Source organism: Dama dama, chromosome 27 (genome assembly GCF_033118175.1).
Source record: "Dama dama isolate Ldn47 chromosome 27, ASM3311817v1, whole genome shotgun sequence".
Lineage (NCBI taxonomy): Eukaryota > Metazoa > Chordata > Mammalia > Artiodactyla > Cervidae > Dama > Dama dama.
Window position 1 is genome coordinate 9,258,590 of NC_083707.1, and position 14,624 is coordinate 9,273,213.

Here is a 14,624-nt window from a genome sequence, read left to right on the forward strand (position 1 = left end):
CTAAAATTCATACAGATTACCTTAATATATATTCAACCTCTGGGTCTAAGCATATTCATTTCTACCACAAGTTCTGAATAGAAACAAACATGATACTAAAATTGAATTTTAGTCTAATGCCAACACAGAAACAAAAACTGAAAAACTACAGCACAATATGGTACATTTATTTCTTTTATTCGGAGTTTTATGAAGAGTTTGAAGCTATTTGAACATTCAGACTTCTTACATTTTAACTTCCTCTGAAAACAATAGACATATATTCCCACCCTGTTACAATTTTATCTCCCAGTTCCTATAGAGAAATCCTTTCAACTGAAACAGTTTACAAAAAGGTTAAAATCCAAGATTCTATCAATTAATGATGAAGTTTAGCAATTTAGTAGTTGATAAATGTTACATATTTAATGTACTTAGATGATTTCTTTCATGCCCTTGAGCTAATAATGCAAATTAATTAAATTATTAATTTAGTTAAATGCAAAATTAACATTTAATCTTCTTGTTCCATGGCAAACTTATCTTTTCATCGCATGGCAAATGCCGATAGCTTGAAAAGCCACAAATGATTAGATATGTGTGTAGCTATTTCAGTATGTAGAAAAGAAAAAAAAAATTAGTATCTGGTTCACATTTTTCTAAAAACTCAAGTTCAGACTTCCCTTTTCAGTCAGCATTTGCCACACCTCTGGATTCCACCAATTGTCTCTAAGTTGTAAGCAGTGAAAAACTACTTCTTCAGAAATAGACCAAGAAAAGAGAGAAAATGAAATCCCCTTTAAAGCAATGAAACCCAACCACCGACCATCATTACTAGGGAAATAAGTAGTCAGGGTTTCAGTGAGACCTGAATATAAACTTCCGCATACCACGCCTGAGCTGTGCTTCTCATCCGAAGGCTCCAAAAATCACATGGTTTCTAACAAGTGAATTGGGCTTCCCTGGTGGCAAGGTAAAGAATCTGCCTGCAACTCAGGAGACCCGGGTTCAGCCCCTGGGTTGGGAATATCCCCTGGAGAAGGAAATGGCAACCCACTCCAGTATTCTTGCCTGGAAAACCCCATGGACAGAGTAGCCTGGGGGGCTACAGTCCACTGGGTCACAAAAGAATCAGCTATGTTAGCGGCTCAACAACAATAAGTGAAATAAATTTGTATTTTTTCCATAATCAAAGGATATAGATCAAAGTTTGAGTTCTTTAAGCAACCTTGTTGCTTCCTGAAGTGGCATTCTCATGCAAAAATGAGGCCATCACCAGATAAATCAAGACACCAGCTCAGAAAGCGATCAAAGTAGTGAAAAAGTCATTTTGTAAATTATTGAGGGGTATGCAAACACACTGTATTGAGAGTTCCAAGGTCACAGCAGAGAAAAGTATTGAAGTATATTTTTGCCTTGTGCTTTATCATTTTCATTGAAACGGCTTCATTTGGAGGCCTATAGGGAAAGGCAGTGTTGTACCAAAGGAAGGTAAAGAGGCTGTAGATTTTAACATTTCATGGAATCATTTAGATTTCCTTTTTTACCTTTAATCTATTCATGTGGAAGAAATATTTTGGAAATGAACCTCTACCTTTCCCTCAAAATCAATTCTTGTTTTTGAACAGGGAATTTTGTTAGATATTGCTCATCCTGCACAAATCAATATAGAATGAATTAAAATGTTATTTCTGGAAAGAAAAAAAAAAGGCTGAGTTACAGTTGGAAGACTTCTGGATGGGAGGTGGCAAGAACAGAATAAAAGCAAATTAATAACAGGATGTTTTCCATCCTGAGCTAATTCATCTACTGACAATGAAAGGGTTGGAAAAAATTCTCTTGGTTATGGATTGGGTTCCGAACTTTTAAACAACCAAAAACACTGTTACAAATCATATGCACCATGAGAAACACTGTTACAACTAAACATTTAACTAAATGGGAAAAATGTTCTGCCCATTAGGCAATGTTAAGTTCTTAACCTTGTTATAAGGAAAGTTGTCCCTTTAAATAATTCAGTAAAACAAAGGCTTTTCTTTATTTCCATAAATGGGTCAAAGGTATACGCAGGAACTGATAACACTCTATATATAGAGTAAGCGCTCTGAGCACAGCAGTATTCATACCCCGGCAGACAATTCTTTTAGGAAAAAAAAAACAAAAAATAGAAATAATATAGAAAATTTCATTCTAAGGGAATCTTGTATCTATTCTGCAGCTAATATACCTAAAAATTATTAGTTATCAAATGATTGTCAATCAGAATTGTTTTTAATTCAGTTCAGTTCAGTCACTCATTCGTGTCCAACTCTTTGTGACCCCATGGACTGCAGCACGCCAGGCCTCCCTGTCCATCACCAACTCCCAGAGTTTACTCAAACTTATGTCCATTGAGTTGGTGATACCATCCAACCATCTCATCCTCTGTCGTCCCCTTCTCTTCCTGCCTTCAATCTTTCCCAGCATCAGGGTCTTTTCAAATGAGTCAGATCTTCACATCAGGTGGCCAAAGTATTGGAGCTTCAGCTTCAGCATCAATCCTTCCAATGAATATCCAGAGTTGATTTCCTTTAGGATTGACTGGTTGGATCTCCTTGCAGTCCAAGGGACTCCCAAGAGTCTTCTCCAACACCACAGTTCAAAAGCATCAATTCTTCGGCGCTCAGCTTTCTTTATAGTCCAACTCTCACATCTATACATGACTACTGGAAAAACCATAGCTTTGACTAGACAGACCTTTGTTGGCAAAGTAATGTCTCTGCTTTTTAATATGCTGTGTAGGTTGGGTCATAACTTTTCTTCCAAGGGGTAAGCGTCTTTAATTAATTATTTTTAATTAAGATACTTCAAATTGTTTTAAGTGTTTTAGTTTAGGCAATATTTATTAAAGTCAAAACATAGAAAAATCAGAAGTGAAATTCAAATAACCTCTGTCCCTCATTTTAATGAGATGACTTTATTCTAAGAGGATTTTCACTTTTCTTTGATCTCTATCAAAACTCAACATAAACTGACTGATGTAATCAGTAGACTTACAAGGTTCATAAATGGTAGCTGGAGAAAACTAACAAGAGAATTTCCGACTAGCGGAGGGAATCATTTAGAGTGAGCAGAAACTTTTCAGTCAATGAAGCTCACCTGCCACTAATGGGTCAATAATTTTGTGCACTTAGTCGTTTCAGTGGAGAAGGCAATGGCACCCACTCCAGTATTCTTGCCTGGAAGATCCCATGGACGGAGGAGCCTGGTAGGCTGCAGTCCATGGGGTCGCTAAGAGTCAGACATGACTGAGTAACTTCACTTTCACTTTTCACTTTTATGCATTGGAGAAGGAAATGGCAACCTGCTCCAGTGTTCTTGCCTGGAGAATCCCAGGGACGGGGTCGCACAGAGTCGGACACGATGAAGTGACTTAGCAGCAGCAGCAGTCGTTTCAGTCGTGTCCAACTCTTTGTGACCCCATGGACTGTATGTAGCCCACTAGGCTCCTCTGTCCATGGGATTCTCCAGGCAAGAATACTGGAGTGGGTTGCCATTTCTTTCTTTCTTCCAGGGGATCTTCCTGACTCAAGGATCAAACCCACATCTCTTATGTCTCCTCCACTGGCAGGCAGGTTCTTCACTAGTGAAACCTATTGAGTTATAGTTGCTCAGTCATGCCTGACTCTTTGCAACCCCATGGAAGTAGCCCGCCAGGCTCCTCTGTCCATGGAATTCTCCAGGCAAGAATACTGGAGTGGGTTGCCACTTCCTTCTCCAGTGAAACCTATTAGAGGTAGTTTATTTTTAATACAAAGGCACTGAAAAGATTTCAAATGTTTTCACATAATTTTCCAAGAAATGGTCAACACTGGTATACTGTCCCACATCTATGCCTTCTAGATACTTTATTATCTGATGGGGACAAGTTAGCCAGGTAATCTCACTATTCTACAAAATAAATAAATAAATCTAATCATGCCTACAGTAGGTAATCCTACTTGATTACCTCATAAAATACAATGTGGAAGATCTACTGCAATATTTAAATGTGCTTCATAAAAAGTGATACTTAACACAAGCTATTCATGGGAAAGTACTCACATTTTTATACATATTGAACTATTTTGATTTTGTTAGCACATGTTTTGGTTCATTAACATAGTGAAACACTAGGTACCACCTTCCCCTCTGTGAGCAAAAAGGGGCAGGTCAAGTTGGAACAGACTCCTGTCTTCCCACCGTGGAGTAGCCATATGACCCCACTGGATGCATCTGAGAATTTTATTATTCTGGCTGCAGAGATTCGTTCAAGAATGAATATTTGATCCAGTTTAAGCAATTAGGAGTCTTGGCTAGGATCTCTCTGCTGTACCTGAGAGGAAAAAAACACCTTTACTCCACTGATTACAAAACTATAACAATGTGTCTCGGGGACTACCAGCAGTCAGGTCCCTCATCACATGGAAAAGCTTGAGAACAGAGCTGACATCCAGAGACGACAGGTGAAATGAAAAGGTCAGGATGGCATGGAATCCCTGGTTCGAACTCTGGGAGTGAGCCACCCACCAAACCATGAAGTTATAATCTATGATTTGGGGGAGTAAAGGCATTGCTTATTTAAAGATGGAATAAACTATCTTCAGTTCCTTGATAACCACCTCCCTCAAGATTACATTAGGTCTTACTGAACCCTACCTTTCTTTAACACTCATCTCACTTATAATTACTTTTACAGTTTGGACACATAATAGAAGCTCAAGAAATACTTTTGGAATCAATGAGTGAACCAATGACAAAGGAATCCACTAGCAGTGGAACATGAAAAGTGTGAAAGTGTTAGTTGCTCAGTCGTGTCTGACTCTGCGACCTCATGGACTGTAGCCAACCAGGCTCCTCTGTCCACGGAAGTCTCCAGGCAAGAGTACTGGAGTGGGTAGCCATTCCCTTCTCCAGGGGACCTTCCCGACCCAGGGATTGAACCTGTGTCTCCTGCATTCTAGGCAGGTTCTTTACCTCTAAGCCACGGGGGAGCCCATAAAGCAGGTATAAACCGTTATTTCCCAGAAATGTGGAAAGGAATGTTCCTTAGATTGATCATGGCATTTATCATATGAACAGGTGGTATATTTTTTTCTACCCATTTAAGTGAAGGCAAAGAAGCTAAAGACAAGAGTTTAAGTATAGCTAGAACTTCTTCTGTAAGGAAGTTCTTGCTCAGAGTGTGGAAAGAGAGTTGGCTAAGCACTGGAATAGGAAATGAAAGAGAGAAGGTGGACAATCACGGCTACTAGTACAATAGGGCAATTTCATTATTTATTAGCAAAAAAACCCAGAATTAATGCTTTTCCTTATGCACCAAACATGTGGAGAAGTCCTCCCAAGAGTTCAGCTTCACTGAATCTTGTTCTTATGTTAGTATGTTAGGTAGTTAAAACTTGACGAGACCATACAAGGGACAGCAGAGGTCACCTCCCTCAGTAATAGAAGATAAAGCCCCTCAGATACACCACCAGCCAGGCTTCTGTCAGTCTTTTTCTGCCATTGCTCAGACAAGAGTATTTTTTGCTTAAGCGACAGAGTAATCCCCTAGAGAAGATACTAGGTCATTCATTTACTTACGCTACAGTTCTTTCCCAGACAATCACAGACAGAAACGCTCCAAATAATAGAAAGCCCCGAAGAAAGGAAGGAAGTATATCCTACTGGCTTCAAACATAGATTTTTGGAGCCAGACCATATGACTTTAAAACTGGTGGGGTTTTTTTTTTGGTATGTGGCTAAGGGAAGGTTCACCTCTGTGCTTCACTTTCATTTTTTATAACCCTCAAGTGTCTGCCTTGCATGGGGCTTAGGAAATGCGAAATAAACGTTAATCGTTAGAGGTATCAGGTATCAGAAATATGACTTAGCGGACACGACTTAGCGACTGAACAACACTGAAGCACAGGTCATTTGCTATCATAATTGAGAAATAGTGTCAAATCCAGTTCTCATTTCACCCACTGATTCCATTAACTGTATTCTGGGAAAACTCGTATTTTCTTGCAGACTAATGGATTCTTCTGCATTTAAAGATATATCAATGCATCTGCTGATTTTCTGGGCAAGTGTCACACCCCATGGTCACAGTTAGGCTTGTAATTCTCAGCGCCAAATGGGGCTAACGATTTGCCAGCCACAAGAAAAAAGGTGCCAAAGACTACAATGAGAAATGGACTGCAGTGAAGGCCATTTAGGTGAGAAGGAGGCTTCACAGTGACACTTCACAGTGGGGAGGACCAGAGACTCTGCGTCCTGAAGCTGTTACATGTCCAGTGGGGACAGAAGGCAGATTATTTACACAGAGGAGGAGAGGTTCTCTTTAATGAGACTCCAACATGGAAGCCCGTATACTTAAAAGAACATTTTATGGGCTTCCCAGGTGGCACCAGTGGTAAAGAAAAAGATCTGCCTGCCAGTGCAGGGGATGCAAGAGACAAAGCAAGGAGACGCAAGCCAATGGCAGGAGAAGCAAGGATTCGCCCTCTGGGTTGGGAAGAGCCTCTGGATTGGGAAATGGCCACCCACTCTAGTATCCTTGCCTGGAAAATTCTACGGACAGAGGAGCCTGGCGGGCTACAGTCCATGGGGTTGCAGAGTCAGACACGACTGAGCACACACACACACACACAACTTATGACCTAAGCTGTTATCAAAAACTAGTGTGTATTAGACTTCCATAGGGTCGCAGAGAGTTGTACACAACTGAAGTGACTTAACACACTCACACACACATTAGACTTACAGAACAGAGACCAGAAAAAGCTAGCCTTCTAAAAGAATCTGTGCTTCCTAAAAACTTCCTTGGTGTGAAATCCATGGCTCGTGATCGGAGTCTCTTTCCAGCTTGAGATGTACCCTTATTTGCAAGCCAGTTACCAAGGACAGAATTTGACGGCCCCAAATGACCTCTAGGCCAAAGCAACTGGCCCTGTTCATAAATCCTGTAAAAGTATTGATAATCCCTGCTCTGGTCAGCCTCTCCTAGGCTTTTACAATCTGAAGGAGCCTCTCCTAAGAGGAGACTCCTCTAATTCTTCCGGAAGAGGCGGGAGGCTACCTGGTATGAAACAGGGAAAACACAATTCAAAACAAAACTCCAGGAGTCTAATGACTACAAACTTCAGCTGTGCCCAGATATGGATATTTAGTGTCGATGCCGCTGCTACTGAGCTCTTTGTCAGTGTCAGGCTCTGGTGCTATCAGGAGGCCCTGGATTCTGGGGAGGTAGCTTGGGGAAGGGGGATGGGGAAGGCGGATGAGGCCAAAACATCCATTAGCAAGACAAGTCATGCAAAAACAGCAGGAAAAACAGAAGTCAATTTTTTTTTTAAATGTTACAGGTTAGGAAGCCCTTAAAACTGGAAAATGGAATACAAATACCAAAAAGAATTAAAGGATTTTTTTTTAAATGAAGTTTAAGTGAAGCTAAAGAGTTGAAAAAAGACTGGAGATTAAAATAGCAGACAATAAGGACTAAGTTCAAGTGAAATAAAGGTTAAAATATTTTTGATTCAGAAAAGTTGAGAAGCATAAGTAAAACCTGTGGGGTTAAAAAAAAAAAAGAATTTAAAGATGAGGTGGCAGCGAGTACTGTCTGCATGACCATCAATTAAGAGGAGCTTCATCTGTATTATTTCATCTGATTGATGACTGTCATTTATCACTTTATAGATACTTCTGTCTCGGGTATTCCTTTGGAAAAGGTGTACGGATTCATTACCTATTCTAATGTATTGTCTATAGGTTATAAGATAAAGTCAAGCATGTATCTGCTGATACCTTTTAAGTTGACCTGTCTTTATACTTAGAAATGTCTCTTAATAGTAAGCTACCCCGGTGGCTCAGATGGTAAAGAATCTGCCTGCAATGCAAGAGACCTATGTTCGATCCCTGGGTCGGGACGATCCCCTGGAGAAGGAAATGGCAACCCACTCCAGTATTTCTGCCTGGAGAATCCCATGGACAGAGGCTGGCAGCTACAGTCCACCGGGTCGCAGTCGGACACGACTGAACAACTCTCACTCACTCAGGATGTTCTCCGTAAGTCATCTCTACTGTAGAAACAGGTCTGCTCTGTTTGAAAGAGTAAGAATCTATTTGGCTAGGGTGTTAAGTCTGTAAAGTCTAAACTTCTACATAGTTCTTGAGGCCTGACCATCTCTTTTCCTTAATTTCGCATTTCATTAGCACCACCATCAGCAAAGTCTGATACTGGAATCAACGCTGTCAATTGATACCAGTCCTAGAAAACGTGGTTAGAACAAGACATTATTTGCATTCTATGAAAGTCAAAATTTGTGATATATTCTCAACCAGGTCATTAAAAAATTTATCTTTGTATTAGCTAGAATAAAAGACCTGTTAAAATGTTAACTGAACGACAAATTTTCAAGTGAACGTTCAACCCGATGTGGTGTTTCAAGAACTTCATAACATATAAGGCAACTCAGTGGCTATCAGAAATCATTTTCTATGAAAGGATTTTCAAGTAACTCCTACAGAAAAGATCACCTGATTCTATTAAATACCATGAAGTAATAAGGGACATATTTTTTAAATGTCAAAATCCAAACATTTTTATCATTTGGCCTAACATTCTGTTAGAGAGGTTTTATTATTACTGTGTTCACTTTAATTAGTCTTTGTTTTGCAAATGTTCTGCCAACTCTCTCCAGCCTTTGTGCTGAAGGCTTTAGGATATTAGCAACACTGACTGTCTCCCCTATCGCCATTTCACTCTTCCCGTTTTACTAAAACTTAGTCCCTACCTCCAGTCTCTGCCCAGTTTATGGGACATCCAGAAATTATCTAGTTAGCCCTATACTAATTACAGGTCAAACTCTGCATCTGATTATTAAATAGACCACAAGGCAGATCTTGTGAACGAAATTTTTATTTACACATTGTATCTAGAAGCAGATACATAAATTCTTTATACGATTAATCTCCAAAAATGTGCAAGAAATTACTATAGTTTGTTTACAAACCAAAACACGTATTAAAATCAATGGACTTTGGATAATTCATTCTGTGGTGTTCTCAGTACAAATGGTACACACCTGATTCGAAACATACAGAAAAAGTGTAAACTACAGCAATCTGGATTGCAAGTATTAATTCCATGGCACTCCGACAACTATAAAATTTCTTTAACCCAACATGTATACTTATTACAAAATTCTATAAGAATTTTTCATCATCTCTGGAAGTAGAGGTTGGATCACTTTTCAGAAACAGCAACTACACATTCGCCATGTTATGACTGATTAATAAAAAGGATGTTTATAAAAAATCTTCTTTACAGGATTAAAAAAGTATTAAAAGAAACCGAATTTGTGATTACTAGCGTACCAATACTTTGTTTTAGAATTTTAAAGTTATTTATGGAACTGGCAAGTGTTCCTTATTAGAGTTTTCAACGAAACTGTCTATTGCTGGTAGTGTGATTTCAAATTAAGACTTCACATTGGATGAAAAGCCATGAAGATTTAAAACGGATTATTCTGAATCATTCATAAAGCAAATCTCTCTCATATACAATGTGAACTGTACAATGATCAAAATTGGCATTCTGAAAGCATTGTTAAGAAAGAGATTCAGACTGGTAGCACTAGCAGGGACACTGAATATAACCTACTGAACATTTCAGTAAATTTTATCCTGTTTTGGTAATACTGGCTCAGAAATTATCATGTATATTGTACTTGGGTTTTATTTCTTATATTCCAATGGTTTAGCCTTTTGGCACGATTTAACAGCAAGATGGTTGCCCTGTGTAGCTGGTTTCCTTAAAAACTGTTTTAAATTCTATGATCGTTTCCTGTGACATTTTTTGACCTTCTAAAATTTTCAAATTATTGCACCAAAATGGGGCACAGTTTTCCTTAGAAAGAGAAAGGAGACTTTTTCAAGTACTTTCTATGCTTTCTTATTATTTGTTAAAAAAAAAAAAAATGCACAATAGTGTCCTAATAAACCTGGAAATAGCTTCTGGCTTCCATCATGTCTCTGGGATGAGATATTTGATAAAAAAGCAACTCTGATTCATTTCGTACGGCAGAAGGATACAGCTTTCCTGTGTTTCTCTTGCCTTGAGCTCAGATTTTCAGAAGCAAATATTTAAGAAATCACTTATAAGCAGCACCCATGTCATCTAAGCCACCATTCAACAGAATCCAGAAATTCACCCAAATGCTACCTGCACAAAAACTACAGGGTGAAGACTTCTCTTTTTCCCCTTTCCATTTTTAACCAGACCATTTTACTAGCCTATAAAGCCAATTGTTCACATTATGTTGTGCTGCCTCAGCCAAATGGTTCTCTCTAAACAAAAGCAAAAAAATTTGCAATATTCCTTTCTGTTTGTAAATGATTTCTTGGCAAACACTTTTATTTTTATTGATACACTATCAGACCCTAGCAATCTGAAATTGGATTAGAATAGGGCATTTTACTTAAAGGTATTTTATATTATGAACATACAAAAGTATACTACGAATTGGCTTTCAATTTGAATTAGAACAGTATCAAGACTTGCCCTCCATAAAAACACAAAATACAATTTTTAAGACATTTATATGGAAATCAGGATGATCTTAACTTGAAACCAAATGGCTCGATCTTAAACACATGGTTATCATGAGGAAGGCGTGGGGAACAGGCTACGCCCACACAAGACGGGGTTCAGGGCAGTCCAAAGACCTCTGTGCACCACGGTCTCACAAAGAGTACATGTCAATGCTTCTAGAAACACGGAGAAGCCATCTCAACACTTATTATTAACACACAGTGACTCTGTGACAATGCCTGCCATCTAATATAGATGCACAGGGACTTTTAACTCACCCTAGATATACTTTAAATTGTTTAAAAATAAATAGTTTTGCAAAAAAATAGTTTAAATGTCTTGCATTAATTTGATAACAAGTTTACAACTCTGTAATAGTTCTTAATCCAAATAGCTTATAATGAACACTTAAATTATATTATTACAGTATACTCCATATTCCATCTTATTAGGTGAAAACATATCAGAAAATGAATGAGGAGTCTTTGCAACAAGGTACAATCAAACATTCCACCAAAATTAAGTACCTTTTCCCCTTTAAGTCAAAATACCATAACACAGGTATTAATACACTGGGCCTTTTCTTGGTAATCCTCAGTTGACTCTAAAAAAAAAAAAAAAAAAAACAGGAAAAAAAAAATAGGGATACTGATATGTCTGAATGACAAAGTTATTAAATTTGACCTAAGACCTTTACTCTGTTTTTTTTCTTTTTTTAATGGGGATAAGAGATAGGAAAAGGAAGAAATGTCTTAAATTACGTTTCATTGGAAGGGGAAACATTTCCTTTAAAATTATGTAGCTAGAAACATCTTCTGGATGGAACAATTTCAAAATACTAAAGAATCTGCAGTGAATAGGCACTGCATTTCAAAATAACTAAAAAGTATTGGCTATAACATACTACCCCCACCCCGCAAAGGGCTGAATCAAAAGAGATGAAAAAACTAATGATGCTAATTTACTTAAGACTTAGCTAAATTAAAAACAGAAACCCTATTGATAATGGCAGTATATATGGTAGGTAAATGCACACACCTGCCTCAGTGTTAACATTTTTGTTACACAGTGCACCACAATTTCCACAATTTTTCAACTAAAGTCACTGGGATTTTTTGGTTTTGTTGCTTGTTTTTTTGGTGGGGGAAGGAAGTGTTAAATCTAGCACATTTTAATGGTGACTACATTAAAGAAAAATATAAACCCAACTTTAAAACATTTTCTTTCTATTCAGATCAATTTAAAACTTTATATAGACTTTAACGTTGCAAGAGGATCTAGTCCATTTATGAAAAGCATTTCGACATCAAGTTCACCCAAGAAAATGTTGTCTAAGCTAAAGAAATCACAGATAAAACATTTTACCAGAGGAAAGTATAGACAACAAAAAATTGCTTATCACAGGAAACTAAGATCATCTAATAATTTAATAGTTCTAGTTCCATAGGTCTTTATACGTTATGCCAATTTGTACCAGAGTTTAATGACAGAAAAGGCAACAATTTTTAAATTGGTGGTGTACATTTCTTTACAACTTTTTAATGTAAGGCCATTTATTAAAAACAGACGAACCACAAGATGAAAACGAAGGCAACAGAAACATCCAGCTTCTAAGAACCAAAAGACAGCACAACCTCAAACATCATTTAGAAACGAATGTGGCAGAAAGATATGTCGCAGACCTGCATTCTATTACCCAAGGTGATGTCAGTTCACAATTCTAAATAAACCTTTGTAGAGCATGAAATTAAAAATCATTTTCGGTGTAGGTGTAAACTCTTGTGATGAATCACACGGCTATGCTGACTCAACACTATCTTTGAAGATGGGCCATTGAAAGAGAGACATAACAGGTTCATTCTGCAAGTTTCATTCAACTTTACTCAGGATTGGATACACATGAAATGTGCTTTTAATGCATAAAATCACAGTGGATAGCAGCAAAGGACTGGGGGTGGGTGGGTAAGGAGAATCTGATCATTCACATTGTGATTATTCTGCGCGCTGATGGAAGAGACTTCACACCTCCTCAAACCTCCAGACTTCCCTTTGTAAAGAACGAAAATGAACCCAAGACACCTCGCGGACGGTTCCCCACCCCTAAACGGACTGGACACTCTTTTACACATAAAACTGAAATAAAGAGTATGGCAGCAAAAGATTCTGATGGCGATGAAGAGTCTGTAAACTGTATCTCAGTCTCTCTCTCTCTCACTCCCAAAGTGCACGATGCCGGGCTGCGGTCCTGTCAGTAGTGCTTCTCCTGTAGGTAATCCTTCATTTTGTTGGGCAGGGGCAGCTTCTGGATCAGGTCTATCCGGGTGTACTGGCGGATGACGAAGCGGCACAGGTACTGCAGCGAGCGCACCTGCATGAAGCGCGACACCGGGTTGGTGAGCCGCACGGGGTAGGTGGCGGAGCCCGGCAGGCGCGAGCGCGAGTAGCAGAAGGCGCCGTTCTCCGAGTCCCTGATGGAGTGCTCGATGAGGTCCACGATGGACGTGTGCCCCTCCACGTCCGGCTGCTCGTAGAAGCTGAACCGGCCGTTCGAGTGCTCGATCCGGGTGTGCAGGGTCTTGCCGTGCGAGCGGAAGCTCAGGCTGAGCAGGTAGCGGTCGTCCGAGCTGTCCCGCACCAGGAAGGAGCCGTCGGGCACGTTGGCCAGCTTGCCCTCCGCCTCCCAGCGCGTGATGGGCCCCCAGTACCAGCCCTGCCGGGCCAGCTTCTTGAGCTCCTCCGTCAGGCTGGTCACCGCCAGGGGCCCGCTGCTCTGCACCGAGTCGTACACCCTGGCGACCCCGGGCGCCGAGGTGGGGTCGAAATTCAAGTGGCAGCGCACGCTGTCGGCCGCGTGGGCGTCCGGGCCGGCCAGCCCGGAGAAGGTCCTTTGGCTCGGGTCGGTCTGCAGCGGAGGTAGCAGCGGGGAGAGGGGGGGCCCGTCGTCGGGGCCCGCCCGCGGGCTCGGCAGCACCCCCGCCGCGGGGCCCGCCAGCAGGCCGCCCGCCGGCGGGTCGCCGAAGAGCTCGGGCGCCTGGCGCCCGGCGTCCTCGTCGCGGCGGGCGGGGCAGGGGCCCCCGGCGGCCGGGGGCGGCGGGACGGCCGAGACCTCCATCGGGGAGGAGCCGTCCAAAGGCACGGTGTACGGGAGGTAGTCCTGAGGCAGCAGGCCCAGGACCACAGGCACGTGCTCGCCCAGGCGCAGGCGCAGGTCCCCGGCCGCGGGCGCCGGGCTCCCGGGCGCGGGGGGCGGCTCCGGGCACGGGCAGGCGGGCTCGGCCGCCGGGCGGAGCTCGCCGAAGTCCTTGCGCACGCCGTTGAGGGCCGGGCCGGCGCCGGGCGAGTGCACCAGCGCCTTGACCCGCACCTCCATCCGGATGCACGTCTCCTCCGAGGCGGTGGGCCGCAGCGGCCAGGGCGTGGGGCTGTAGTGGTGGCTGCGCAGCGACGTGGAGCGCATGGGCCGCGGCGCCCGCGCGTCCTTGAACACCAGCGGCGCCGACGAGGACGAGAACGTGTCCTCGTCCGCCGCGCCCCCCGCCGCCGCGCCGCCCTTGCCCTTGGCCTTCTGCTTGGCGCTCAGCCGCCTCTTGAGCGTGCCCATGAGGCTCTCGCTCTTGGCCCGGTTCTTGCCGCCGCCCTTTTCGTCCTCGCTGTGCAGCTCGCAGCCGGCCATCTCCTTCCCGTAGCAGCTCCCGAACAAGGACTCCTCTTTGCCGAAGTCACCGGCTAGTGCTGGCTGTTGCACGACCATGAATTCCGCGTCTTCTTTGCTCTTACTCAAGTTGAAAGATTTCCGGAAGGTCTTAAGGCTGATCTTCTTCATTCTGACGAGCTACCTGATCCGAGGGGCTCAATTTCTCTCGGGGAGATTATCCGCGAACATCTGGGCAGGCTGCAGGCGAGGCTGCATCCATGCGTTTTTCTAGCTTCATTTCCCCTCTGGAGTCACTGTCTAAAATTAAAAAAAAAATAAAATAAAATTAAAAGGTCACATTAAATAACGTCTCCACAACAAGTCTTGGTTTTAATTCTTCAGCTTCTGAACAAGGATGCC

The 14,624-nt window shown here is 41.8% G+C and overlaps 1 protein-coding gene across 7 annotated transcripts in view; it reads right to left on the reverse strand.

Moving 5' to 3' along the window:
• Positions 1-9,926: 9,926 nt before the first annotated feature.
• The window catches only part of SOCS6 (suppressor of cytokine signaling 6), a 31,996-nt gene continuing 27,298 nt past the window's right edge, over positions 9,927-14,624 (reverse strand). For all 7 annotated transcript variants that reach the window (XM_061131217.1, XM_061131218.1, XM_061131212.1 and 4 more), the window contains one exon: positions 9,927-14,522. In XM_061131217.1, coding sequence (XP_060987200.1) covers positions 12,819-14,393 — 1,575 coding nt within the window. In that variant the 5' untranslated portion in view covers positions 14,394-14,522 and the 3' untranslated portion in view covers positions 9,927-12,818. The remainder of the gene's footprint in view (positions 14,523-14,624) is intronic.